The following is a 27,117-nucleotide window of genomic DNA, read 5'->3' on the forward strand; positions in this document are numbered from 1 at the left end:
CCAGAGCTTAAAACTGATGCTATGAACTTATGAATTATGGAGGCTGGAGGCAAACTTTCAGGGATGAAGGAAGAATTTCACCTTCCTTTTCATTCTGTAACTCCAAAGTAAACTATTCTCCCAAGCATGTACAGCAAACACACCCCTGGAGCAAGCTGTAGTTCTAGAAGTGTGATTTCCACTTGAGAGGCAGAATGAAAGAACAGATTAACTCACATGAATCTGTCACCCACAATTTCTCTAAACCTGAAACCAGGTGCTAATTAGTTTTTTTTAAAGGGGAAACCCTAACAATTACCTTCAGTTAGAATGAAAGTTGCAACTTCCTTGGGTTACAGGATGCATAAAAGCCCCTAAGACAAAGCAGTACAGTGGAACCTCGGTAATCGCCGCCTTTGGTTTACACCGGTTTCGGAGTTCATTGGTTTTGCCTGGCCGTTTTTCTTCCTTGGTTGTTGCCAGGCGCCTCAATGTTCGCCTACGCTGTTTGCGCAAATTTACACTTTTTGTGTAAATTTGCTATGCTGTTTGCGTAGTGCATGCCCAAATGGCGTAGCCTCGGTTTATGCCGGTTTCGGAGTTCGCCAAGCGCTACTGGACGGATCACCGGCGATTACCAAGGTTCCACTGTAAATGGAAAAAAGTTAGATCTAGAAATATTTTTAAAGTAGCAAGGCAGGTGATGTACAGAGGGATTTAAGAGAAAGTTGGTTTCTCATCATGTATATGTGTGTATGAGTGTGTTTGTGCACCAAGTTAGGTTCACCATTAAAAGTTATTCCTAATAGCAATGAAAGACTGCTACGCTGAAAACAAACAGAAACTCACAGGCTGTTATATCCATGTGGTAAGTGAAAATCCATTACATAATATAAGCAGAAGCAAAGCCAAGGCATTTAAATAAGAGTGCGTTTTATAAATAATATGAGGACAGTAACTCACCTTGCATTAGATGATGTAGGCAGAGGTAAACTGTGTGTATGTTCAAGAATTCTATGCTGGCTGGCTTCTGTAAGAAAGGAAGAGGTACTCTCAAAAGTACTTTAGCCATACTACAAGTCTTTGGCTCTCTTGTTAGAATGTGCTTGAAGAATCACTACAGACAGAAGACAAGTCAAATCACATTTACAGCCACATAGCCCCCATGAGATTTTCCTTGCTAATTGAAGATACAGATCCTGACCTAATGTACAGTGATGCCAGGTTCTGTGGAGCAGCTCTTGATATACATCGCATGATGGTCTGTGTTACAAAGCCAGCTTAATGATCTGACTGTTATAGCCTTTTATTTAGCAACCTTATTGTCCCCCTATGCCTGACCCCTTTCTTACAGCTTTTAACAGTTTTCCAAGCTTTTGTTCTCTTTTAATATTTATGCATTTATACTATTGTTTTTATGTTCCCAATTTGCTTTTTACCAGTAGATTCTTTTAGATATACATTTACAGTTTTAAAACATTTTATCCTTTTACTTATATTTTATTTACTTTATGTTTGTTTATGCTAATCTGTGACCATAATAAAGATTGATACTGATACTGAAGTCAAATGATATGGCTTCAATCAGACTACAAGAAGCTGTTGTTACATTAACTATGGGACCTTGGTTTTAAACTTGTATATGGGCAGAAACAACTTTGCCCTTGTGCATTCATTTGGCTAGTTTGAAGCTTTTTGCTTGACATAATAATTCAGTTCAGATGTTGTATACATGCACAGCTTCTAAAATAAAGGTATCAAATCAACCCATGGTTAAGGACATTTAATTAGGATTTCCTGTGATGTCTGAATTGATGAACTGTGATTTACGATTAATTTGCAAGAACGTGGTTTTGAATAAATCTGTGAGTGAATTATGGTTTGGTTTGATGTGTGAATCAAGAAACCACAACAGCTGTAGTTTTGTTGCCTGAGGCTGCAGAACCACGGAGACGGAAAAAGTAATGTATCTGAATACTGAAGGGATGAATAATGAAAGCAGACAAAACAGCTCTAAAACATGGTTTACCCATTGGAGAGTTGAGAGCTCAAAATTTCCATACACAAAAGTGTAACTTCCTTGCCTTTGCTTTAACCCTTCCTGCTGCAGCCCGAAATGCCCCTAAAAATCTGCTCCTGGGGAAAAAAGGATCCCCAAGGTGCAGGATGGGGAGAGAGTTGGGGGCTGCTGCAATAGGACAGAATCAGTGACAATTGCACATGAAGATCTTTTTGATGGGATCCTACTTATAGTTTGAGTTCAAAACTATGTTTAGAGAAAACAATATTCTGGCACAGCATCTGAGTTGGACCAAAGTTGCTAACGTTGGACAGTAAAGCAAACACCTCCAACATGAAAAAATGATAATGGCATCAGGGACACATCAGAAAAATTAGAGGATAAAGAATAGGATTTCTTAGAGGGAATTGATAAATTTCCAGAAATACTGATACAGCAAATCCAGACTGTAACAAATAAAATTAATCAACCAGAAGAAAAAGCTCAACAACTAAGTTAATTAAGTACATCAATGGAAATAATTACTCTCACATTAATTGCCCCAAGTCATTTTTCTGTTATTGCAGGTGGAAAAAAGAGTACTTACGTCTGCATGCCTGGAGCTGACTAGTCAATACTTTTCTTATTTCATTTACCCATGTGGCTTTGATTCCGGGGGTTTGAGCCTACCTCAAAGAAGAAAAATAATCCAGTTTTGATGCTGAAACATTGTTACAGGGAAACAGATACACATGGACTTTACTCATAATCTTTTAAAAACAGGGCTTAGGCCTGAAACATATTTGAATTTGGAATGAGAATGGCATACAGAGAAACTCATAAACATTTTACTAAAGCTGACATGTGCCTGGCTTCAGCTGGGATAGGTGGGGTAGTTTATGCAGTTGTATTATGTTTGGTCACATTTGATTTGCACTACCTTTTGTCTTCAAACCATTTCCGGTAGAAGGCTCAGTACTGTCCTCTTGCGGCTTAAGGATGCTTAAGAAATGCTATCTTCAACAGAACTTCCTCAACATGAAATTGGCTGGGTGACCTGGGGTCTGTCATAGTTCTCTCAGAAGTCTCTCAGCCCTCACAGAGAAAGGCCATGGCAAACCACCTCTGAACATCTCTTGCCTTGAAAACCCTATCGGCAAACCACCCCCGAACATCTCTTGCCTTGAAAACCCTTCAGTCAGCTGTGACTTGTTGGCACTTCCCACTACCAATAACAAAACCACGGTTGCTTCCACTACGGACAATTCTCTGTGTAGCTAATGCAGTGGCAATGGAGCACATACAGGGTGGAGTTTCCTCTCTTTCCTTGCTTCAGCTCCCTGTGCTTTCCCGTCTGAACTGGGAGGGCTTTTCAGGCATTTTAAAAAATCTCTCTAAACTACTGTATAATCATAACCATTTTAAAAAAGATTTCTCAAAGGTATGAGCGTTGCAGGGGGAGGTAGAATAGTGGCCGCAAGGGGCTGAAGCAAGGAAAAGAGCACTATGGGTAGTTTTTGCAAAAATGAATACCCTCCCATCCACACAGCTTATAAAATATTTGGCAGCATTTTTTTCCCCAGAGATCACATCAAACCAGATTTAGAAAAGATCAGACAAAGCAGGGGAAAATCAGTTAAATGGACAGTTAGATCATATGGGTACTTGGGGACAAACTCATCTTCATGAAAGATTCATGCACTCAATGAGGACTTCATTTCAAAATGAGTATATCGCACATGCCAAGGATATGGTCAGAGACCACAAGATGAAGTAACTTTCCTGATGCTAAGAAGACTGAATCTTGGAAGATCTCCTGAGGACCTTATGTGTTTTACTTTGGAGAAAGGCGGGATACAAACAAATGTGTGTACAATAAAATATTTGAAAATGCTATACGTTTTACTTTAAAAAGAATTACATATAATTGCATATTGCAGGGACCCAGCCCAGCTGTAGTTCTTTACAGTGGGTATGTACATGTAGATATTACAGGGTCTCCATGGGTACACCCTCTCTGTAGCTGAAGTCTGCAGGCCAGCCCCTGCTTGGTGCCACTGCTAATGAAAACAGGAACATGGGCAATGAGAAACAAGGCTTTCACCACTGCATTAGTCCTAAGGAATAGCCACTTCACAGGTTCCTCTGAAGATGCCAGGCGAAACGTCAGAAGAAAATGCTACTGGAACACGTATACAGTCTGGAAAACCTACAACACCCTGGTGATTTTGGCTGTGAAAGCCTTCAACAATATATGAATTGCCTTTATTTTCACTACAGAGAACATAATGTTACATACATTGCATGATATGGGAATAACAATGTATGAATAATCTCAGTAAAGACACCTAAAAATGATACTGCTTACCTGAATTATGTAAACTTCTTCCCTTGCATTATACCAGATTTCAAATTTTTTAGCATCCCCTTTAACATTCTCAGTTATTCCAACTGCAGTCATCTAGAAAACACAGTACATGCAAGTTGGACTTTGATGTTTGTTGGTTCCATGTAATTTCATATGTTATCTTGCTATGGTTAATGCAAATTGTAATCACAAATTGTAACATCAGAAGCCCGGGAGCATACAAAATACTGAGGCTTAATGATAGCATGGGGGGAAGGTGCAGTGTACACTCTCATTCATGGTCCAGAGCTTTTCGTGTTACCTTGATATCAAAGCTTCTGTGGATTCACACCACTGAGGCCTTACCAACAATCAATGGCATGGAAACTAACCTTCAGTCTCAGTAATTTCAATGGCACTTATTTACAACAATCATTTGCTGGATTCTGGTCCATTTTTCAAAGAAAGTTAGAATACAGTATACATCAAGTTGGACAAAAACGGAAATTGTCACGTCAAACAGTTAACTTCGTAAATTTCAGCGTTCCAAATCTACACAGCTGCATGCAATTTTTATTCCAGAAAGCAAATTCATTCAATGATGTAAAGGAATATATTGTGTTACTACAGCCATACCATAAATTTCACTCCACTTGTTAGAATGTTAAAATAACTTACATCTAAGGAATGCTTATAGCTGTATGAAGGTGCTTTTTCATATCCTTCTCCGTTTTCTTCTCTCTTCTTACAGAATAAGATGGCCTTTTCATGGAGAAAGAGGTGCCTTTGCATTGGCTTGAACCGTGCCAGATCTTTCACTTTCGAGTGACCCTTTTTATGATCAGTCCACACACTAAATGAACCTTGCATTAAAAGCTTTCCAAGATCATTTAGGTTTCCCTAAAAACAACAACCATAATAAAATGTTTATTAATAAACAGTCTGTCTTTCTTTTTACTATCATACTATCTAGGAGCAGCAGTGGCATAGTGGTTAAGAGCAGGTGAACTCTAATCTGGAGGAACCGGATTTAATTCCCCGCTCCGCTGCTTGAGCTGTGGAGGCTTATCTGGGGAATTCATGTTAGCCTGTGCACTTCAACGCACGCCAGCTGGGTGACCTTGGACTAGTCACAGTTCTTCTTTCAGCCCTACCCACCTCACAGGGTGTTTACTGGGGGTGGGGAAGGGAAAGGAGATTGTAAGCCCGTTTGAGTCTCCTACAGGAGAGAAAGGGGGGATATAAATCCAAACTCCTCCTCCTTCTTCTTCTTCACTCTGCCCTAGAATGGAAGAAAGCCCATCCTGATGCCAAGAGGAATGCGAAACCTGTATTCTTATCCTTCAGCAGCAGCAGGGTAAAAAATGGCATGGGAGGGTTTAGAGTTAAAAACTCTTTCTTGCACTCCTTGAAAAGGGAAACCACAATTGGCTGCATTTGGAAAGGAAAAGAAATTAAAAACATTTTGTATTTCTGGAGGATTTCAGAGACTTCTTCTTGTAGTCACTGAAGTGGAATGCCCAGTGTTTAGACCACCAAAAAAATTACCCAAGTAGGATGAAATGGAAGAATACCAAATTATATTAAATTGGTTTGGTTTGTTTATCCTAAATGTTGAAAGAAAGCTCAAGAAAGCAGTAATACTTTGTCCACACTGATCAAATCAAGTCTTAACTGTCCCTAGATGCTAAAATGACTAAACAGAGGCTTTCATGCTTTAGTCACATTTTGAAAAGACAAGAGTCACTGGAAAAGACAATAACGCTAGGAAAAGTTGAAGGCAGCAGGAAAAGAGGAAGGCCCAACATGAGATGGATTGGCTTTTAAAAGGAAGCCACAGCCCTCCATTTGCAAGACCTGAACCAAGTTATTAATGATGAGACATTTTGGAGGAGAACACACACAGAGAGAGGGGGGGGGGAGGGAGGGAGGGAGGGAGAGGGAGAGAGAGAATTCTATTTCCCCTATCTGGAAATATCTGTCATTATGGAGAAGTAATCTTCAAGTGGCTTATATACAAAGTGCTGGGTATATTAATTAAAACAGTAGAGTTGAACTGTAGAAGCATACTAGGCTCATAACCCTATTGGGTATATTAATTCAAAGAGCAGAGCTTGTCCAGTCATGGGAATGAAATATTGAGTGCAGTAAAAATCAGTCTTTCCAAGAAGTAAATTGCAAAAAGGTAAAACTTACATTGATTCAAATAAATTCTCTTCATTTTCTTATTGCAGTTGAAAGAAAGACAGAAATCCTAATCTAAAGGATACACAAGTGGCCAGCTATTCCAGTATCACGTGAGTGTTGAGTGCAGAGGTGGAATATTTGCTTTTACAGGAAAGACCCATAAAAGCGTCTGACTCCCTACATGTCCATGTGGAAAGTGAGACAAAGAACAATGGCTACTGAGAGAGAAGGATAAGGGGTCAGAGGTCAGCTCCCAAGAACAGACAAACAGAAGACATCCCGCCAAGAGATAACATACACTGAGAGAGATAAAGTACCCTCCCCCGCAAGGTCCAGGCATGCTGAGTCACTCTCACTCCAACACAAAGTCCAAACAATTTAAGTGAAGCAATGCCCATCTCCCTTCAGATAGAAACTGTGATTATTATGTTTGATTTCAATTTTATGATAAAAATAAAAAATATTTTTGAAAAAGATACAAAGAGTGCAAAGAAAGGGATCACGGAGGCAGACCTGGTCTTGTCATGGCAGCTGAATGGGCTTGTAAAATCCTGAGAGGCAGGGTTAAACCATACTAAACCTACAACTAAAAGATACCAGTTTTCAGTTGTTCTTCATGTACAAAACTCTGTGCAGCTTAAAAACCAAAGTGAAGGCAATGAACTAGAGCATTAGGAAGAAACTCTCTAGCTAACTGTGCTTTTTTGGTCTGTTTTATTACTTCTTGGCATAAGAAAAGAATCTTCTAACAACTTAGGCCTCCTCAAGCTCAGGGCTACTGTGCACTCACTGCTTTTGAGGCTGCTGTTTGCTTTGCAATGCTGTATTCCTGTGGTTTTCTGTTCAAAATGGAAGCCCACTGCCACACTGATCTGATCCGTCAATTGCCCACACATAATTTCCTTTTCATTCCTGGGCATCCTCCCCCCCTTTTTTTTCCTGCTGCCAGCTGGGATATATCACCAAAGCAACAGACCATGTCAATTTCACTGCTCTATTGTTCTAACAATGGACCCACAGTGAAAATTTAAAAAACAAACAAACAGAAGAGCTGTTGGCTGGGTGGGGGAAAGCAGGGTGGAGCTGGAAAGTCTGAATCAAGAGTAGCATTTCCTGATTCACTTTGTCTTCCCAGTGAGGGGAAGGAAAAGCTGCACTTTGCCTGGTTTCAGGAGCCACAGAGCTTCTCAGATCTAAGAGCATGGTGGCTTCAGAAGAGGGCAAAATGAGTGTGTAATCGAAAAATCCAACCTGACAGGAATGTGTGTTCCATGCAAGGCAGACCACAAGTGCACAAAAGGCCTCAGTCTGCTACATGGGTAGACCTGGAACATGTCTCCATCTGTTCACCGATGTTATATACAAATAATTAAATACTTATTAAATTAAATAAATAAACAATGTCCTATGTTTAAGACTAACAATTATTTCAGAAGATTATTTGAATTGTTACAGATGTCTTCTTGTTACAGATGTCAAATTACGTTATTTTAATTAATTAATTTTAATTAATTGTTACAGATGTCAAATTAAGTTATTTTAAAAGGCTGTCACTTACCTCATAGCCAGTGATGGCAATCTGATGCATGGAATCATTAACTGCTTTAAGAATCCCCACGATGGACATTAATGCCTCTTGAAGATCTTCAGCACCTTCACAATTTTTGCTGTATTTCAACATTTCCTGGGAACGAACAACAAACACATTCACATGAAGTTCAATGGGAACATAATTATGTTCTTAAGTAACAAGAATGACGTTTTGCTTTATTCAGAGAACATGGAAATTCAAATTCAACTAAGCATTTGATTCCCAAATAGAACAGGGGACACTTCTGTCCAGCATCTTGAAATAATAGGTTCCAGTTTTGTTTAAAAAGCTTCTAGATAACTAACACTCTTACCTTCCCTACCAAAGAGGTCAAACACCTTAGAGGAACCAGTTGTGCAATTTGGAAATCCACTGTTTACACCAAGACCAGAAGTGCTCTTGAACTGTCAATCAAGCAGCAGTTCTCAGCATTAAGTAGCCAAATTTTAAAATTGATTATGGCTTTCTAGATCAGAGCAGACATTTTTGGGAAACCCAGTTCTGACTGCATAACTGAAGATGCGATACAGGGAGATAAGGCAAAGATTTTATGGGGGGGAAAAAGAAATCTGAAACTTATCAAGTAATTCAACAAGACCTGAGAATTAAATTTGAGAGCTGTATAGTATGCAAGGTGCCCTATAGCTCTCAACAACACTAGTGAAAGCTGAGCATCTTGGATTTTTTTAAAAAGAATTTATTAAGAACCCAGCAATGACATTTCAATTTTGAATTTAACATACTAAATATGCTTACAACAGGATAAATCTGACCAGAAGTATCTAAATTCATTGGCCACATGCACTGAATGTGTACCAGTTATCCACCATTTAGCTGACAACATTTTAGATTTTACAAAAATCATAATTTTGGATTTGTTGTAATTTATAGTTTTTTGTTGCAGCAGGTCATAAAAGGTTTTATAGCTCTCTTAAAGCCAATCTGGGACCTAGAAAGCAGCACTAGATCATGAACATATAATAAGGCAGGATATGGACAACCTTTCAGACATGGCACATGGATGGGAATATCCTGTAGACTGGTCATAAAATCATTAAAAGTTAGATTAAACAAATGTGGTGCACATACACAACCCTGCTGCAGTCTTCTCTGAACAGAAATTCAGCTAGATGCAGAACCCAAGTTGTCTAATTCAATGTGCTATCAATTCCCAAAAATGAGCAGCATAAAGCTTATTTCATAGGAAAAAGTGAGAAAGGTGAATGTTTGCAAGACAGCATGGCTCCCACTGACTTGCTGCTCCTGGTTGCCCCCAGCACTGAGTTGTGGGAAGGTATATACTGGGTTCAGCAAATGTCCTTGGGAGGCAATGACCATTTAAATACCACCTTTTCCTTGCACTCTATTACTGTGTGAAGAAAGGGACAAATATAAAATGGTCGATTATATGGAGCTGACACAGAAAAGCAAACAAGATCAAGATCAACAAGATCAAAGGGTGTAAACAACATGCTGAATTATGAATGTTGTCTAAAAGATAAACTGCAGAGGTAGATATACTCTTATTCCTAAAGAAAAATTAATATCATTTAGTTTATCTTATGTTATTAAACATTTAGGGCACAAATTATGCCATGCCAGCAGGGGCTGATGGGAATTGTAGTCCGTGAACATCTGAAGCACCAGAGTTGGATACCTCTAAACTAAGGTCATGATGAAGATTGTGCTGCTCTTACCTTTAGCAATAGCTGATACTTGGTTATTCTTTGAACGGGTTTCAGTAAATACGAGTCCAAACTCAGCTTGTGGTCAAGTTTTCTCTGACACTCCTATAAAGAAACATACATAGATAAAGAGGTGAAATTATTTCTTCTGAGATGTGTACTGAGAAACAAACTAATGCAACAAAATAAAGAATACCTGAAAGAAAACACAGTCTGAGAATTGTCTCCACAGACTTTCAGATCGAGGCTTATTTTGACAATATTTTTCATAAACCTGGAAGTCTTCCATCTGAATTGGAAAGAAGCAAACTGTAAGTCCAAGCTTTACCTTCCTAAAGTGTTACCATATTTACTCAAAAAGGAAGATGACCCTAAATGCAAGACAACATCCCTAAAAAAGTTATATGCTTTTTTCTTACTTGACATAACTGTTACTTGTATGCAAATGTAAGATGCCATCTTTAATGGCATACCTTTAACAAACATAATTTTCATTGGAGTAATCACTAATCACTAATCAAACTAACAGATCAAAGCATTTGATCTTCCAGCATTGTACTTTTCTAATAGAAATCTGAAAAGGACCATTTCACAATCATGTAAGCTGTAACATGCATGAAAACAAAAATGAACTTATCTAAGTTTATCAAAAATTGGAGGCCTTTGTTAGACTTTTTGCTTAAAATAGAAAAAAATGAACTGATCTGTGGATTTGAGGACTAAGAGAATAAGAAAATGGATCTAACAGGGAAAAGTGTGGATCTTACAGCCCCTTCTAAACCCAGAGGTAGAGGGCTGGAGGCTTGCTGCAGCCCAAACTTCGGGGTTCTGTGACGGTGGAGCTGTGGGGTGGCCAGCCACTGGCGCATCTGGCCCTCCACTGGGTAAGTGCCCCAAGAAGGGCAAACATGCCAGCAGGAGGGTGCACCGCTCCCACCAGCCTGTCCTTTAGATGGCCCCTCCTTTCGCCCCTCCTTTAGCTAGGGCTCTGCCTTTTGATGGTCCCTCCTTTAGATAGTAATAATATTACAAATTAACTGTATTATGATTTCATAATTATACCTAAGGAACAAGTGGTAAATATTTAACTGTGTTACTATTTGGCGCAGAGGAAATCATGAACCCTTGCTTAAACAAATGGAAAACTAACACACGTTTATATTGGAGATGGTTTTGCAGAATCTTGGATGTTATATTTACAATGCTGAGTTGATTTTTTATTAATAAAAAGTAAAAAATAACACAATTTATGTGACTGGCACAGCAATGGACACACATTTCAATCTAGCCTCAGGCCTGTAAATCAGTCCTACTGGAATAATAGAAATAGTTTTATTACTATGAGAGTCTAGAACTTTTTAAATAGAGATATGCATTACTCCTCTTGGGACTTGCAATAAAGATATGCATTACTCCTCTTGGGACTAAATAGAATTTAGTAAAACAGTTCAGCTCTAGTTTACTAGAATGAAGTTGTGTACACAAATGGATTCTATTACAGGTTCTATCAAATTTGGTCAACCAGTCAGAAATGATAAAAGCTAATTTTAGGGTTTTTTGCACTTCTAATCAGGATAAAATTTTTGCTAAAATGAGGCTACCACAAAGAAACTCATCTTCCAGTGAAAGATCAAACATAATTAGTGCAGAATAAAATTCCCAATATTTGTACTACTTACCCTTTCAAGGAAACACCTTCCGACCAATTCTGGATATTCTATGTAGTTTTCGAGTTCTCTCAAGAATATTCTATTAAAAAATTATAGTATTTGAAATACTGTGGAATAGGCTAAAACATTTACAATATATACCTGTTAAAATGTAGTTTGAAAAATTTAAAGAAGCAGGGAGCTATAAAACGAGATATATATAACTTATATAAAACTAGATGAATATTCATAAAAAGCACTGATTTTACACAGCTTTCTATTGCCTTTTCTATTTCCCAGACAAACTGAAGTTTTAATACAGTGGCTACTGGATAGAAAACACATCACAGGAATAATGTCGAGCTGGATTGCAATTAGGTGTGCTCCCCTCTCACACAGAGAATCCCGGGTCAAAATTGGCCCTTTCCCCACTCACCTTAAGCCCCGCGCTACTCTCCGCAAGTAGCGCGGGGTCCCATTGCACTCCCCACGTCAGGGGCGGCAACAGCGCAGCTGCCCCGACGCTGCCACTCTTGTGCCCGCTCAGCGCACGGCATCGCTGGCGAAAACGGCGCCTTTGGCAGAGCTGAGGCTGGGCAGCGCTGCGGTCGTGCATTAAGGGACGCTTCCAGACGCCGTTGCTGTTAGAGGATGCCGCTAGCTCAGAGCGAGATGCGCATGCACGGCGGCAGCAAGAAGAGAAGTGGGGAAGGGGCCATTAATTCAAGTCAACGACAGATGAATGTTATAAGGCTGAACACACTCAAACAAAGTCGACTTTAATAAAAGGAACGAGTTTTATTGAATTGTATCGCCCTAGCTACAGGGTGCTGAAACTGAGGGTTCTTGCCCTCAGTTTCAGTATATGTAGGGTGTACAGTGGGTGGTCCTTAGTGGTGGCGGGAACGGGAGTTGTTGGGGAAAACGAAACTGAAGCTTACTGGAAGTACAGAGGTTGGGACCTGGTCCTGACAAATGTAAATTGGAGCTGGCCTCCACTTCTATTCCCCTCCCCCGCAATTAGAATCCCAAAACAAATCCAGATTTCAAATCCTGTTTTACTAGGGGAAACTAATACAGATGATACTGTATTACATTCTTTATGTGTTAAAAATTAATACATGTACATCATTAATACATGTACATCATGGGTACCTAGAGTTACTTTCTAGCAAGGATTCTGCATGAGAGAAGGGAGGGGGGAAGAAACCTGGCAACTATCCAGGTTTATGTAAATTCTCTCTGAATACTGTTTAGGAGTGACCAGTGAATATAGCCAAAATATTATTTCTTTACTGAAGTGTCTGGGAATTTTTTTTAACACATAAAGAATGTAAATACTAAGGGAATAATTAAGCCAGAAGTCCCCCCCCCCCTTTTATGGAAGAAAGGGAGGTGTAAGGGAAGTGCTGGTCCTTGGTTGGATCATACCATAAATATTTTTGTGCCATAGTGGCTATGAGGAGCAGCAGTGGCGGAGTGGTTAAGAGCAGGTGTACTCTAATCTGGAGGAACCGGGTTTGATTCTCGCTCTGCCGCCTGAGCTATGGAGGCTTATCTGGGAAATTCAGATTAGCCTGTACACTCCAACACGCGCCAGCTGGGTGACCTTGGGCTAGTCACAATTCTTCTGAGCTCTCGCAGCCCCACCCACCTCACAGGGTGTTTGTTGTGAGGGGGGAAGGTTAAGGAATTTAAGCCCGTTTGAGTCTCCTATAGGAGAGAAAGGGGGAATATAAATCCAACTCTTCTTATTCTGCTTATAATGAATTAATTATATATTAAAGTATCCTTTCTCAAATATCAGACCAGGTATGAACTCACGGGAGTCAACTGACACAATTAACTTTTCACAGCCTTGGTCTTTCATGTATAATGTGGATTAACATGACAGGATGGAATGATTTAAAATGTTGTGTGTGTTTCTTTAAAATTAGAGGTAAATTGTCAAAGGAAGGTGCGGTTAAAGGGGAATGAGAAAGCGAGATGACTGGTTGATGCTGGAGAATGACTGTGGAGAGTCTGTGCTAAACTGAGAGTCAGAGTGTGTGAAAAACTTGGGAGAGAGGCAGTATTCTGTGTGGGAGACCAGGAATAAGAGTCAGTCTGTGCTGAACTGAGAGAAAGGGAGGCTGTCTCTGCTAAAACTGTAGTGTTATATGAAGAGTAGTATAGCCAGATAGGAAGAAACATTGAGAGACTAGAAATGGATTCAAATCCTTACAGGATCTCGGAGATTCTGGTCCCTTCCGCACATGCAAAATAATGCACTTTCAATCCACTTTCAGTGCACTTTGCAGCTGTGTGGAATAGCAAAATCCACTTGCAAGCAAATTGTGAAAGTGGATTGAAAGTGCATTATTCTGCATGTGTGGAAGGGGCCGTAAAGAAGAGAGTGGACTGATATAAAGTGAAAGTTGTTGGAAGTGAAGGACTGTATGCTGTTTCCTGCCTCAGAGACAGAGGGGGACTTACCAGTGAGTCAGCTAGCTAGAGCAGGGGTCTGCAACCTGCGGCTCTCCAGACGTTCATAGACTACAAATCCCACCAGCCCCTGCCAGCATGGCCAATTGGTGTGAGGATGGGCCAATTGGCCCATGCTGGCAGGGGCTGATGGGATTTGTAGTCTATGAACATCTGGAGAGCCGCAGGTTGCAGACCCCTGAGCTAGAGGGTCAAGACACTGACACCTTTTCTCTATCATGCTGACACTATCCCTTTGATGTATAGACTGATACTCTTAGGGACTTCCTTCCTTCCTGTTCCTACTCCTCTCTCACTCTTCTTATCCCCGCCTTTCATCTTGCACCATGTGTGCAGAGGGATGCAGACTGCATCCACCACCATCCAACAGATAGATTAGAATAGAGAACCTCTCTCTCCACTTTTCTATCCACAATGGAGTTCACTAATAAAGACTCCTCTTATTACTTAGAAACTACAAGATGACTCCGACTTTTCTTTGTGCCAGCACACAGATGCTTACCTGGGGATGCTCTGCTGTGCTATGTCTCCATGCACTCGGCTTATAATACTAAGGCATTTCTTACCAGAGGGATTACCAAAAAAAGTCACCTCAGCAGAAGTTGTTGACTCTGTTTTGTTTTTTTGTAAATTGAAACCTTTAAGTTAAAGAACATATATAAATAAAATGTTCATGTGTTAAATGTAACCTGGAATCCCACTCTCGTAATTTTATCAGGACCACACAGTCCTTCGAAACGGCTATAAAACTTGGACACGCTACTTTAGGAGAAAGTATAAAGGGGTTTGGAATTAAATTCCTGGTGGCAGTGAAATATAGATAGGGAAAATAAATACTGTTTTACACCTGTTAAAGAAATAAAAGTGGGCATCACACAGGGACACTAACAACAATAGATGTTCAAAGGCCAATTTCTATCAGTGGAAAAGAGGAGCACAAATCCTAACCTGTTGTGAAAGTGATAGATTTCTTCCATGTTTCCAAACAAAACATCTTTCTTATTCTGCAGCCCTGGCGAAATAAGATGTGCCATTAAGGGGTTGTCCATTTCTGCAGCGTACCCCTGTGATAAAAAAGGAAGCAGATTTACTGCTCTTATTCAGCCACAGCCTCCCTCTTTCAGCAAGCCCAGCCTGCTCAAAGCTGATAAGCACACAGCACCATCTCGACAGCAGCTATAAAATTCTAGACCACTCAGTTGTTACCCTTTCTTCCAGCCCACACCAGCCAAATTTGTACAGATAAATCTATCGGGTGCAAAAAGAATATTCTGAACAATTCATCCACATATACATTGTGGCTATTTATAAACCACTCACATAGCTGATAATTCCAAAGTTGACTACAGTTACTTCAGAACCTCATCGTGACCTTCCAAGCCAATTGTTCTTACTTCTTCCTTCCTAACACAAGTTCCTGTTTAGGACATCTGCTGAAATCAACAAAAGCAGGACCTATTCTTCAGCATTTCCAGACAGCAAGAAAGGTCTTATTTTAATCTTCGTTCCATTAGGCACAACTACAGCAGGTTTTCAGTTTGCCTGCTACATATAAAATGCCTGGCTTGGGAAGGGAAAGAATGCCAAAGTGACTTCAGGCAAATTTTAATTTCCCCTCTTCTCAGATAAGTCAATTCAACGTTTGCAATACATTTTATTTTCTCAAGCCCTTTCCTCCTGTACCATTCGTTACATTGACTGGGGCAATTATGTTGCAAGTCTTCATGAAGCCCACTACCAGAAACGTGGAGCAGAGATGCATAATGCAATGCCCCAGTCCCCCAGTCGTAATTCCAAATGTTGAAGCAGGAATAGGGTGTGTGTGTAAGCCCAGGGTCCCAGACTTACCTGGGGCCCTGTTTGCAGGCCTGAGGTGTGAGGGAAGAAGGAGGGGAAGGTGCCTTCCTGGTATGGGCATGCAGCCCAAATAGCATTTGGCTGAGCAGGGAGAGCGGCTGTTTTCTGGCTGTCTGGCCCTTCTTCCAAGATGGGGACCTTCCCAGCATGCCCATTGACCTCCTTCCTGCTTGGCCGGCCAATTCAACATTACTTGGAAGGACCCCAGGGCGGGAGCCATTGATAAATTAGGACTCCAGTAAATTAGGACCTGCCTACAATGTCACAGTTTTGTTTGTCGTATTTAAATTGGTTGTTCTGTATGATGGAAATTTCTGCAAGCTGCTTAAGGTAAAAAAGGACACAGAAATGGCCAAACGAATAAGCATTTTACAACTACCACCCAATTGGCACACATGGATGCACTCTATCCCACAAACACATATTTGGACAGTTCTGCAGGACTAAAAAGGTGAACCTAAATAGAGATGCTACAAAATCAAATACTTACTTCAAGAACACATAGAAGTTCTTCCACATAAACTCGTTCGGTTTCAATAAGTTCATTAATTACATGTCTGTGAATATAAGGAACAAATCACAAGTTCATCTTTTAGACTGCTTGACACTGGAGATCATGAGTTTGATCCAGACAACTCTGTACAAAGAAACTGTGTAATGTCTCCAAGAATTATTCACATTAAAATGTCTTCAGTCCTATTTTAGCAAACATAACACAACAAAATGATGTGCTTTTAAATTATTTTATTTTCCTTCAAGTCACAAAGGGATTAATGTCATAGAGCAGGAAGATTTTATGATTATTTCCTGCCACATTTGAGTTTCACACTGACAACTTATTCAGCCTTTTAGCAATAGAAGAATACTTTGCTCTGTACTGAACACTTACATAACATGACTGTAATCACTGTAGAAGTCTCTAGTGAAAAAACTCTACAGTATATTATCATGTTTTTCATGAGACACTGTACTCACTTCCGTAACACAGCTAGATTTTCATCATCATCCATCACTGATCCACCTCTGGTTTGATGAATTTCACTCATTTCACTCTGAAGGGGGAAAAAAAGGGTTAACAGCTCCACACCTGATCTCAGATCAGACAGTGCCTGCCAACAGCAACTGTTCTGCCTTATTTAGGCCGAGCTTCATTTTGCCCCAATTCAGTTCATTACTGATTGCAGACAATCATTCAGACCTTGCATTGCTTCTCCAGGACAGATGTGAAAAAGATGGATGTCATTTGCATATCAGTGACATCATCAAATATCTGGACAATATCGACAAGAATTTTATGTATGTATTAAGCAGTTATGTGAATAAGGGAATCCCTGCAACATGGTACAAACCACAGAGTGGAGCAGCAATCTCACAACTGCTACAAAACAGAGCTACCCAACCTCAACCCATCTAAACAGAGCAGAACAGTATCCTGATCAATGATATTGAATGCAGCCAATAATTCTGAGATAATAAAAATGAACTCTTGTTGTCTCCTTGGCAGAACTCATTCAATGTTGATAAAAAAATATTGAATAGAATTGGGCCACAGGGTTCTGTCCTGGGCCCAGCGCTATTCAATATTTTTATCAACGACTTGGATGATGGAATAGAGAACATGCTAATCAAATTTGCAGATGACACCAAAACAGGGGGGGAGCTAATGCCCCAGAGGACAGAGTCAGAATTCAAAATAACCCGGGCAGATTAGAAAACTGGGGCAAAGCAAACAAAATGAATTTCAACAGAGATAAATGTAAGATACTACACTTAGGCAGAAAAAATGAAATGCACAGATATAAGATGGGTGACACCTGGCTTGACAACACTACATGCAAAAGGGATCTGGGAGTCTTAGTAGACCACAAACTGAACATGAGTCAGCAGTGTGATGCAACAGCCAAGACAGCCAATGTGATTCTGGGCTGTATCAATAGGAGTATAGTGTCTAGATCAGGGGTAGGGAACCTGCGGCTCTCCAGATGTTCAGGAACTACAATTCCCATCAGCCTCTGTCAGCATGGCCAATTGGCCATGCTGGTAGGGGCTGATGGGAATTGTAGTTCCTGAACATCTGGAGAGCCGCAGGTTCCCTACCCCTGGTCTAGATCAAACGATGTAATTGTATCTCTCTATTCTGGATTGGTTAGATCTCACCTGGAATACTGAGTACAGTTCTGGCTACTGCAATTTAAGAAGGATATTGACAAGCTGGAACAGGTCCAGAGGAGGGCAACCATGGTAAAAGGTCTGGAATCCATACCCTACGAAGAGACACTTGGGGAGCTGGGTATGTTTAGTTTGGTGAAAAGAAGGTTAAGAGGTGACATGGTAGCTATGTTTAGATATTTGAAGGGATGTCATATTGATGAGGGCGCAAGCTTGTTTTCTGCTGCTCCAGAGACTAGGACCAGAAGTAATGGGTTCCAGGTGAAGAAAAAGAGATTCCACCTTAACATCAGGAAAAACTTCCTGACAGTGAGGGCTGTTGGACAGTGGAATGCACTTCCTTGGAGTGTGGTAGAGTATCCTTCTTCAGAGGTTTTTAAAGAGAGGCTGGATGGCCATCTGTCAGGAGTGCTTTGATTGTGTGTTCCTTGCAGGGGGTTGGACCTGGCGGCCCTTGGGGTCTTTTCCAACTCTATGATTCTAACAGAGCTATATAAGCTAGCAACAATATCATCTACATTTTGGGTGAAGTTAAATCTTAAGGAATTTGTTTAGGTGTAGAAACTATGATTATATATCTCAAGCCCATAAACATATCCCAAAATCCATACAAAATGATGGTATGGAATCTATCCTGTTTCCATAAGTGCACATATATATCAATGATCAATGATATTGGTCATTGGTCAATGATACTGAACACAGCCAATAATTCTGAGATAATAAAAATGAACTCTTGTTGTCTCCTTGGCAGAACTCCAATAGCAAAGGAGAACTGAAAAGTAAATAATAATGATTAACCACTCACCTTGGTTCTTCTGTAGTTCACTCTCTGGATCATGTGACTTTCTGGGCTGGATGAGTCTTCAGATTCTCTTTGAAGGCCTGGCATGTGGAACAGAATTCAACAGCTGAAATTGGAACATGTCTTAACTCTTGTTTACAGCCAGACTCAAAAGGTGAATTATCTTATTTGTTGTCAGATAAGCCCAGTTTATCAGGCCACTGCACTTTCTTACCTGGAGATGTACACTGTGATTTTACAAAGACTTCTGGCCTAGGAGCCACTGGTTGAACTGGCCGCATCTGCTTAGCAGCCAGTTTCTTAAGACTGACTTGTCTCTTTTGAAACATTTCTTCCATGCTCTCCTGCTTCTGAAATACTTTCTGCACATGCTCCTGTAGAAGGATTCAAAGTTTTATTGCCATTAAAAAACTGTCAACATGTGCCATGTGTCCATTCTTTTACTTTAAAAATTTTCAGTGGTATGTCTATCCATTCAAGACAACAGCATTCTTCAAATCAAAAATGCCTCAGAGAAAGAACATGCTCAGCTTTAAAAACATATATTTTATCTAATCTGAAATGCCAGTATTTTACAGAATCATATTCTTAATCAGAATAAGATGCTGATTAGGTTGCTAGGGGCCCTCCCTCAATTTCTATGTTCATGAATATCAAATATTATTATGAAATCATGATATCAATACACTACTATTACCATTAATTCCTGGGTAAGGATGGCTTCATATTCTTTGTACAAGTAATTCAGCTCCTTAAGCTTATTGCCGGCACCAGTGTCCAAAAATTTCTCCAACTCCTGTAAAGCTGATTCTGCTCCATCTTGGGACTGGCATTTATCTACAAGCTGCGAAGCCAGCAGGTAAATTCCTTCATCACACCACTTCATGGACTACAAAGGAAGTAGGAAGAACACATGTCAGTATATGACCTAAAATGAACAGATTTAGCCATATTTGATGAATTCCAGGACTTCATCAAAGTGTAACGAAGCAGAGTCAACCTGAATATAAACTAAAGAAGCATAAGAAAGAGAGAAAAAGAGAGAGAGAGAGAGAGAGAGAGAGAGAGAGATTGCTTCTGACTGGCTGGAGGACACAGTGCAAGTTTATCAGAGGATAGATATTTTGAACAGAAAAGGCAGCTGGAGTAGTTTCAGAGAAGCAGAGGTTAAATGAACAACTCTGTGCCCTTGGCTGAAAGTTTGGCTTTCTGTGGGAATTGTTAGGCAGATGAGGCTGGTCTGATCTGTGTTTCCTGGTAGCAGTTTAACACAGATACATACAGGGATATTGCTTGTCTTTGGAAAAGATTTGATGAAAGAAAGAGACAGTGAGGCTTCTAATTTAATCAATACCCAAAGAGAGAAGAGATTCTTCTGAGGATCAGAAGGGAAAATCCTAATCATACTCAGTGTGAATAAGGAATAATCATCTGGTAGATTATCCTTTGTCTGGTGCTAAGTCAAATTGCTAAATCGCAGGGTAAATCTCAGGGTAAACGTATGCTCTCAAGCTATCCAGAGGTGAAGGAATTAAAGTAACTCTAGTTTTCCTAAGGAAAACTGACAATATTTAAACCTTTCTGTAAAGTAGGTTACTTGTAAAACCCTGAGGGAATGAGAAACATGTTCAAATCTTATAACAGTGTCTGAACTGAAACAGCAACTTCACTCTGTAAATAATTGCCTGGTTTTGACATTTACCTGTTTTCTCTTTATGACAATGCCAAACAACTTAGTTTTAATGAAATTTTCTAGTTTCTTTTTAAACTGGTCAAAAGTCACCAGTGCCAAATCATTTCTGACAAAGAATAGTGTGTGAAAAGACGACACTCTACAGTTTTCTGGGAAGAGATAGATATATATAACACACACACACACACACACACACACACACACACGTGCGTGTGTTACTTAAGGTGGGACAAGATTTATATACCTATATGATATCACTCAAATGCTACACTTATAAACTAAAGGCTACTCAGTTCTTGAGGGGACAGATTGATTATCTTTTGGAGGGAAATATTTCTTCAGTCTGTCTGAAAATACAGAATCATCACATCAAGTATTCAAAACATTTGCATTTACTTATGAGCCTGACAAGAAGTTCTTGTGTCCCTGAATAAATGTGAGGATTCTGAGGGGACAGAAAGGCCTGGAAAGGCTCAATTGGCAGAAACTGACTTTGATCTCCATTAACCTTTCTTGATTCATTATCATGTTCCTGATTTCTTGGCCATACTGATCCTTGTTTTTGCTCCTTTCTCCATATTTGCCTTGTCTGTCTGGACAGACTGCTGGGAAGTATGTAATCTTGGCCTGTCTCTCTGACCAATAATTTTGACTCATCTTTTAGTCGAATTTCTCTCCCATTCTTATAGGTCCTCTTCAGTCCCTAACAACAAGCAACAATGATAGTTCCAGGTATATATACCACACACCTGCAACTTTATTAGCAAATAAGAGAACAAACAGTAAGACTAGATTTACCTTTTCCAACTGGATATGTAAATCATGGGACTGGTCCAGGAAAACCTTCTTGTTGTTACTTTCAACATTAAGTGTTTCACAGTGATGCTGAAGTTCATTGCACTTCGGGAGAATAGAGTCCACAGCATAATGATTGTTCTGTATTAACTGTCCACCTTCAGAAATTAGCATATTTGCCTTTTCCAAAACATCCTAAGAAAAAAGTCATTGATGTTTGGTAAGACAGGAAAGTGTAAGTTGTGGCAGTATCACAGCTCAGTAAAAAAATATATGCCAGATAGGTTCTCAAAATCCTTACATGCAACTTTTCTTCAAAATGGGAAAGTTCTTTCAGAATGTGTTCCACGTGCGAACAACTATTTCCCACATCCGTGAAACTAGAAAGCCTCTCAGATGCAATATTTAGTGCTGCTTTAACCTAAAATGAAAGACAGATACATGGAAATAAAAACCTAATAAGACACAATTACGACATAACAAAAGGTTCCTTTTGAATCGCCAATTAAACAAGAAGATCCTAGTTCCATTAGTCAATAAACTAAAACATTCAGATTTCTCAGTTGCTGTTCCTAAAAATTGTGAACACAGTATAGAACAGAAGAAGTCATAACTTCCTCCCCTCTTCCTACAAGTACCCACTGGAAATCACTACTAAATACTAGCTGACCATCAGGATTGGCAAGGGTCAAAGAGGCAACCTGTTTCAAAGGCGGATTCCACATGGGCCAAAAACAGTGGTGAAAACAGTGTGAAGACGGTGTAAGCCCTTTTACACCGTTTAAAACCATTTTACATCATTTTCACACTGTTTTCACACCGCTGTTTTTGGCCCATGAGGAATCTGCCAAAGCTTTTGTGCAAATGGAGCAAGAAATGGTACAAGAGGCTGGACAATTCCTCTCTCTACAATACAAAGTTATAATGCTGAGGCATCAGGCCAAAACATTTATTTTTACTCAGGTTTTAAATTGACTGTATTTTTTAAGTCTGGGCAGTTTTTATGATCTGTTTCTAGTCTGACTTCCTATGAACATCATTTTAAGATGCTGAATATTTTTTTATGTTGTTTCAAGACCACTTCTGTTTTTAATGGCTATTTTTTATTACACAGTTATACAATTTTATTGCAACACTATTTTGAGGGCTGGCTTGAGCAGGTCAGTTGACTATGTATCAATTGTTTAAATAAAAGACTAATGATAACTACCGGTAATAAAATAAAACATCTCTCAGGGGTGCCCACCGAAGAAGTTTTTTCAGGCTTAGCAAAACCAAACCAAGATTGTGTTTTCTGAACCTTTGCGAAGTGATTCAGCAAGTACTAGAAAGGAATATTTCAGCAGTCTTCAAATATCAAAAATTTACCTGGATATTTTGGATTGTATTTTGTTAGTTACTAACTTGTATTTACTTGCAAGATGCCCATTATATATTTTCATTAATTGTATACATCATACATTTTGACTTGCTATTCTTTATGGTTTATTCCCTTGGCAGACTTTATATGACCACAATTGTGAATCACAGATCATTTCTTGCCAGTGAAACTCAGTTCTGTCAGCCTTAATGGGCATTCCTCCCTTCCCACGGCAGTTCACTGAAGTCTCCAAACTGCTGTTCCTCGGCAGCAGGGGATTTTCAGCACTGGCAGTGCGTGTGTGTCTGCTGTTGGGAGGAAATAATCAGCAAAAATTGTTCTCTCTTCTCCTGGTGGAAAGAAACCAGTGGATTCATTCCATAACTGACTATATATTTTTCACAATAGTATGAGCACAAAATGAATTAAAATTGAATGGAAGAAGAGGAAGAAAAAATAGAAGCAAAGTGTGAGCTACAGTTAACGAGACTCAAGGATCACATGTTTTAAAAAAAGAAATCACCTCCTTGTAATGCAATTCAAAATGCCTAAGTTGTAAGCACTGCTCAAGTTTCTGTTGGTGTTTAGACCAAAAATCATCAAAGGCTGTTTCTGTTTCATCCAGCTGAGCTAGAAGCCTAAAAAGAGAGCAAATATAAGACAAAGACATATTTAGCACACTTCATGTAAAACTGACCACTCTTCATTCTGTGGAGAGTCTCCTTCTCCACTTGGCCAGAGTTGCTGTCCTGCCTTCCCTTTCCTGGGCAGTCTTCTGCCTGTTCTTGCTCCTGGTGGGCGGGGAGCAGCTGGCACAGCTGGTGAGCCTGTGGAACCACAGGGCTAGCCCCTGTGGCCCCCCTGGGAGTCGCTGGTTGGAAGGTGGGTGATGCCGCTGGGGGGGGGGGGGCTGCTGTGGCCTAGACCCCACTGGAGTGGCTGGCAAGGGTGATTAGCAGAGCCCCTCTTTCCCCCATCTCTAACTCTTCACTTGATTCTGTATAACCTTTCCTCCCTCCTCTACTTTTCCTTCTCCTTTACCCATCACTCCATGTCTGTCTTCCACTGCCCTTTTATCCCTTCCTCCGTCCCCTCTGGATCGATAAACAACTGTGAGGACTGGTTTGTAGGTTCAGAATGTAACAGATTGGTAAAAATCCTCATTGATCCCCATCAACGGATATTTCCCAATGGACATTTCCTATAGGATTTCCCTCACAGACTAGTACAATTGAGGATGTGGCCAATATGTTGATAAGGCACTGTTGATCTCATATTAGTCACTGTCATTCTTCTGTCGCCCCTTAATCTTTTGTCATTATGTGCAGCAGCAGTATTCAGTGCAAACCTAGAATTTTATTTGTTTTGCCTAGAGGGAAGTATCAAGTTTAAACAGATTAAACTTTCCAGAAGATACCAAAATGGGAATATACCAGGTCACCTCTTGGCTACAAGGTAGCATTAGGTTTTATTTTAGGGAAGGTGCACAATATGATTTGCCTCATAAATAGTAGGTTTACCTCACCTCTCCACAGTGATTTGATTTTCAAGTTGATCCGGATTCATTTTGTACTCTGGGTTATCAAGAACTGGTTTTTTAATACTTTTGAGAATGTCTTCACCTTGTATTAATGCTATCCTGAGATCCTCCTGTGAAAAATGTAAATATATATTTTGCTTAGGATTCAACCTAGACCATCCTGTGAAATTTGAAATTAGAGAAGAGGCATTCCTAACAGTATTTTCTAAGTCACGGAAATCACAATTTACTAAAGGAAGGGAGAACTTAATCTGTGCCTTGTTCCCACTAGTCGTGCTCCAGGCACAGTTTCCCCCCACTCCAGCCCTGCCTGAAGGCGGAAAGGGACCAAAGCTAACATACCTTCATTTTGTCTTTTCTTTCAGTGTGAACTGTCAGGAGGGAACTGGTGGACTGCACATCATTTGGTAGTTCTGTTTCTGCCAGCTCAGTTCCCAGGGACCGAAGTGCTTGAGCTGTTTGCTTAACCATTAGAGCAAAGTTTTCTATAGCCTTTTGGAATATGAAAATATCATGTCACTTCAAACACACGGTGAAATTAATTTTACTACATAATTTTAACACATCTTACAAACATGACATACAATACCAAAACAAGAGGCTGTTTTAAAGTAAATGTTAAAATGTATAACTAAAAATACTTCCATCGTCTTCATTATAAAACCTGTTTTTTTAAGAATACATAGTCTAGCTCCGTGGTGGAGAACCTTTGGCACTCTAGATGTTATGGACTACAATTCCCATCAGCCCCTGCCAGCATGGCCTAGCTGCTGTATTCTTCCTTTCAGATGATATCACAAAAAAGCCTATTAATAACACACTGTGGATATCTAAGCCCTGAAGTCATTGCTCCCAGATTCATTACTCATGATGCTTTTTTGAGATGACTAAGTTCCTCTGAGACATTTTCTCATATATGCGATTTCAATTTGCATTCATCTGCCCTAGCTGGTTAGTGACTGGGTATACAACAGAAGGACCCATTGATCCAGAGTAGTTGGAAAAAGAATTACTTACAGTGCGATGAGACAGCCACCTGTTGTGGCAATAATCCAGTGTTCCACCAAGCTCCTCTGTAAGCTGTGCTTTGTCAATATAGCCATTTAATTCTGTCAGCGAGCTCAGCATTATGATCTAACGAAACAGAAATATCATCATGAAAAAGATAAAAATTAAGATAATTACTTTTAGGAGTAACAAAATCTGCAATCTCTCTTCATTGAGTTTCACACATATGGCAGCAGAAGGCCTGGCTGCAGAGACACGCTGAAGTACTTTACTAACAGAGCGTGAAATATTTAATATGAATGTTTTACAATTACTCCCCATATGGTAGGAGCAGCCAGTGCTGTACTTTATGGCTAAGCAGTAACAGAAGATGGTGGACGGTGGCATTACTCTGGTGCAGCCACTGAGACTCTGCAGATGCCAAAAGAAGCGCGTGTGAGCATCAGTTGCTTGAATGATCAGGTTAGCATCATCATTTTGTCTTATGCCTTCCTCAGTTGCTGTTCAACAACAGCAGCTGAGAATCATGCAGCCTCTCTGCACCCTGCCTGGTCCCCTCCCACTCCACAGGTCGAGATTAAAATGTTAGCATTCAACAGCATGAAGCACAAGATCTGTGAGCGTTTAGTAGCTGATGTTGGATTGTGGGAGAATCAGTAGAAAACACAGTCACATGCCCCCTTCCTCTAAGTGAGCAAAAGGACATTCTTTTCACTCTAAAATGCTGCTGGAACCAAGCCTATTGGTACTGACCATATAAATATCATGACACAAACGGGAACATGCAAAAAAAAATTGCGAGGAGGGGGCATTCTCTCCACCTTTGTTTCCTCCGCCTTCAATCTACTTCTCTGCCTCTCACTTTCTCTATCCTGTCAAACCTTCTCTTACTCTTCTTCCCCTTTCTGCCAATCTATCCCAGCTCTCTCTTCTGCCCCCCCGCACCACACCTCTCTTGCTGCCCATCTCTCTTCTGCCTTCCCTAAACCAGCTCTTCAATTCTGCCCTCTCTACCCCAGCTCTCTCTTTCTGTCCTCGCCACTCCACTTATCTGTTTTTGTCCTTCCTAGACCCCTATGAGACCCCCCCCCCAATTGTGGCTCCAGGTCCCCCTTAAGTCTGGTCCTGCAGTAGCTGGGCTCAGAGCAGCTCCAGGCATCTGCCACCACCACCAAGCTCAGAGTAGATCTTGTGGCAGCAGCTGCCACTATTTCAAAAGGTAAGTATATATCTGTACTTGCACAGAGAATACTGTTTGACCCCCAATGGTTTTTTTAATGTCAAATTTTCCTGCAGAGCCATGTCTGCAGAAACATCTGTTTGGGGAAGTATGGCCCCTATCCATGGCAGATGGGGGTCACATTTGGGAATTAGACATATGTGTCTATATGTACAGGTTGAAAACTGTTAAAACATAGCATTTATTTTGTCTTAATAGCTGTTTGCTATTGTGCTGTCATTTTCCAAATATGACAACCAATGGAATAAAAAGACAAAAGGAGTTTAGAATTTCAAAAACAAATTAATGTGACAAGCCAAAGTGCATGTTTCTTAATTTATGATCTTAAACTCAGATTCTGAAAGAACAACTTTAATCTCAGATATTAATCCTTTTAAAAATAGACTCAAGTATAGCTGTCGTATCTTAAGTAGCTAACTACGCATTTTACATTTGACTGCATCTGATGTGCAATCAAAAGGAGAGAGATTTAGCTGTCAGTAATTATGACAGCCAGGGAAGATAAATGCAGACTAATTAAGGTCAACAATTATACCAATGCAAGTTATACAAGTTGGGAACCCCTGAGCTGGGGGTTGGGGTGGGAAATACACATGTAGGAAATTCTTCCCCATAACATATCATGACACAGCAGGTTTGTTCAGAAATAAGTCTCATAGTATCTGGTGTGGATTACTCCCCAGAGAGTGTTGTTTGGATTGCAGCCACAATGTAGGAAGAGAGTGTTTT

The 27,117-nt window shown here is 40.1% G+C and overlaps 1 protein-coding gene across 7 annotated transcripts in view; it reads right to left on the reverse strand.

Moving 5' to 3' along the window:
- The window catches only part of MCF2L (MCF.2 cell line derived transforming sequence like), a 154,799-nt gene that overhangs the window by 13,172 nt on the left and 114,510 nt on the right, over positions 1 to 27,117 (reverse strand). For all 7 annotated transcript variants that reach the window (XM_048493095.1, XM_048493089.1, XM_048493093.1 and 4 more), the window contains 20 exons: positions 25,158 to 25,274; positions 24,483 to 24,632; positions 24,126 to 24,250; positions 23,124 to 23,238; positions 21,542 to 21,661; positions 21,244 to 21,435; positions 19,450 to 19,641; positions 18,967 to 19,126; positions 18,756 to 18,832; positions 16,754 to 16,830; positions 16,269 to 16,335; positions 14,870 to 14,985; positions 11,468 to 11,537; positions 9,985 to 10,077; positions 9,801 to 9,893; positions 8,071 to 8,196; positions 5,004 to 5,225; positions 4,347 to 4,439; positions 2,586 to 2,664; positions 943 to 1,009 (listed from right to left, as the gene is read on the reverse strand). In XM_048493095.1, coding sequence (XP_048349052.1) covers positions 943 to 1,009; positions 2,586 to 2,664; positions 4,347 to 4,439; positions 5,004 to 5,225; positions 8,071 to 8,196; positions 9,801 to 9,893; positions 9,985 to 10,077; positions 11,468 to 11,537; positions 14,870 to 14,985; positions 16,269 to 16,335; positions 16,754 to 16,830; positions 18,756 to 18,832; positions 18,967 to 19,126; positions 19,450 to 19,641; positions 21,244 to 21,435; positions 21,542 to 21,661; positions 23,124 to 23,238; positions 24,126 to 24,250; positions 24,483 to 24,632; positions 25,158 to 25,274 — 2,351 coding nt within the window. The remainder of the gene's footprint in view (positions 1 to 942; positions 1,010 to 2,585; positions 2,665 to 4,346; positions 4,440 to 5,003; positions 5,226 to 8,070; positions 8,197 to 9,800; positions 9,894 to 9,984; positions 10,078 to 11,467; positions 11,538 to 14,869; positions 14,986 to 16,268; positions 16,336 to 16,753; positions 16,831 to 18,755; positions 18,833 to 18,966; positions 19,127 to 19,449; positions 19,642 to 21,243; positions 21,436 to 21,541; positions 21,662 to 23,123; positions 23,239 to 24,125; positions 24,251 to 24,482; positions 24,633 to 25,157; positions 25,275 to 27,117) is intronic.

This window comes from Sphaerodactylus townsendi, linkage group LG04 (assembly GCF_021028975.2).
Source record: "Sphaerodactylus townsendi isolate TG3544 linkage group LG04, MPM_Stown_v2.3, whole genome shotgun sequence".
In the NCBI taxonomy this organism is placed as follows: Eukaryota; Metazoa; Chordata; class Lepidosauria; order Squamata; family Sphaerodactylidae; genus Sphaerodactylus; species Sphaerodactylus townsendi.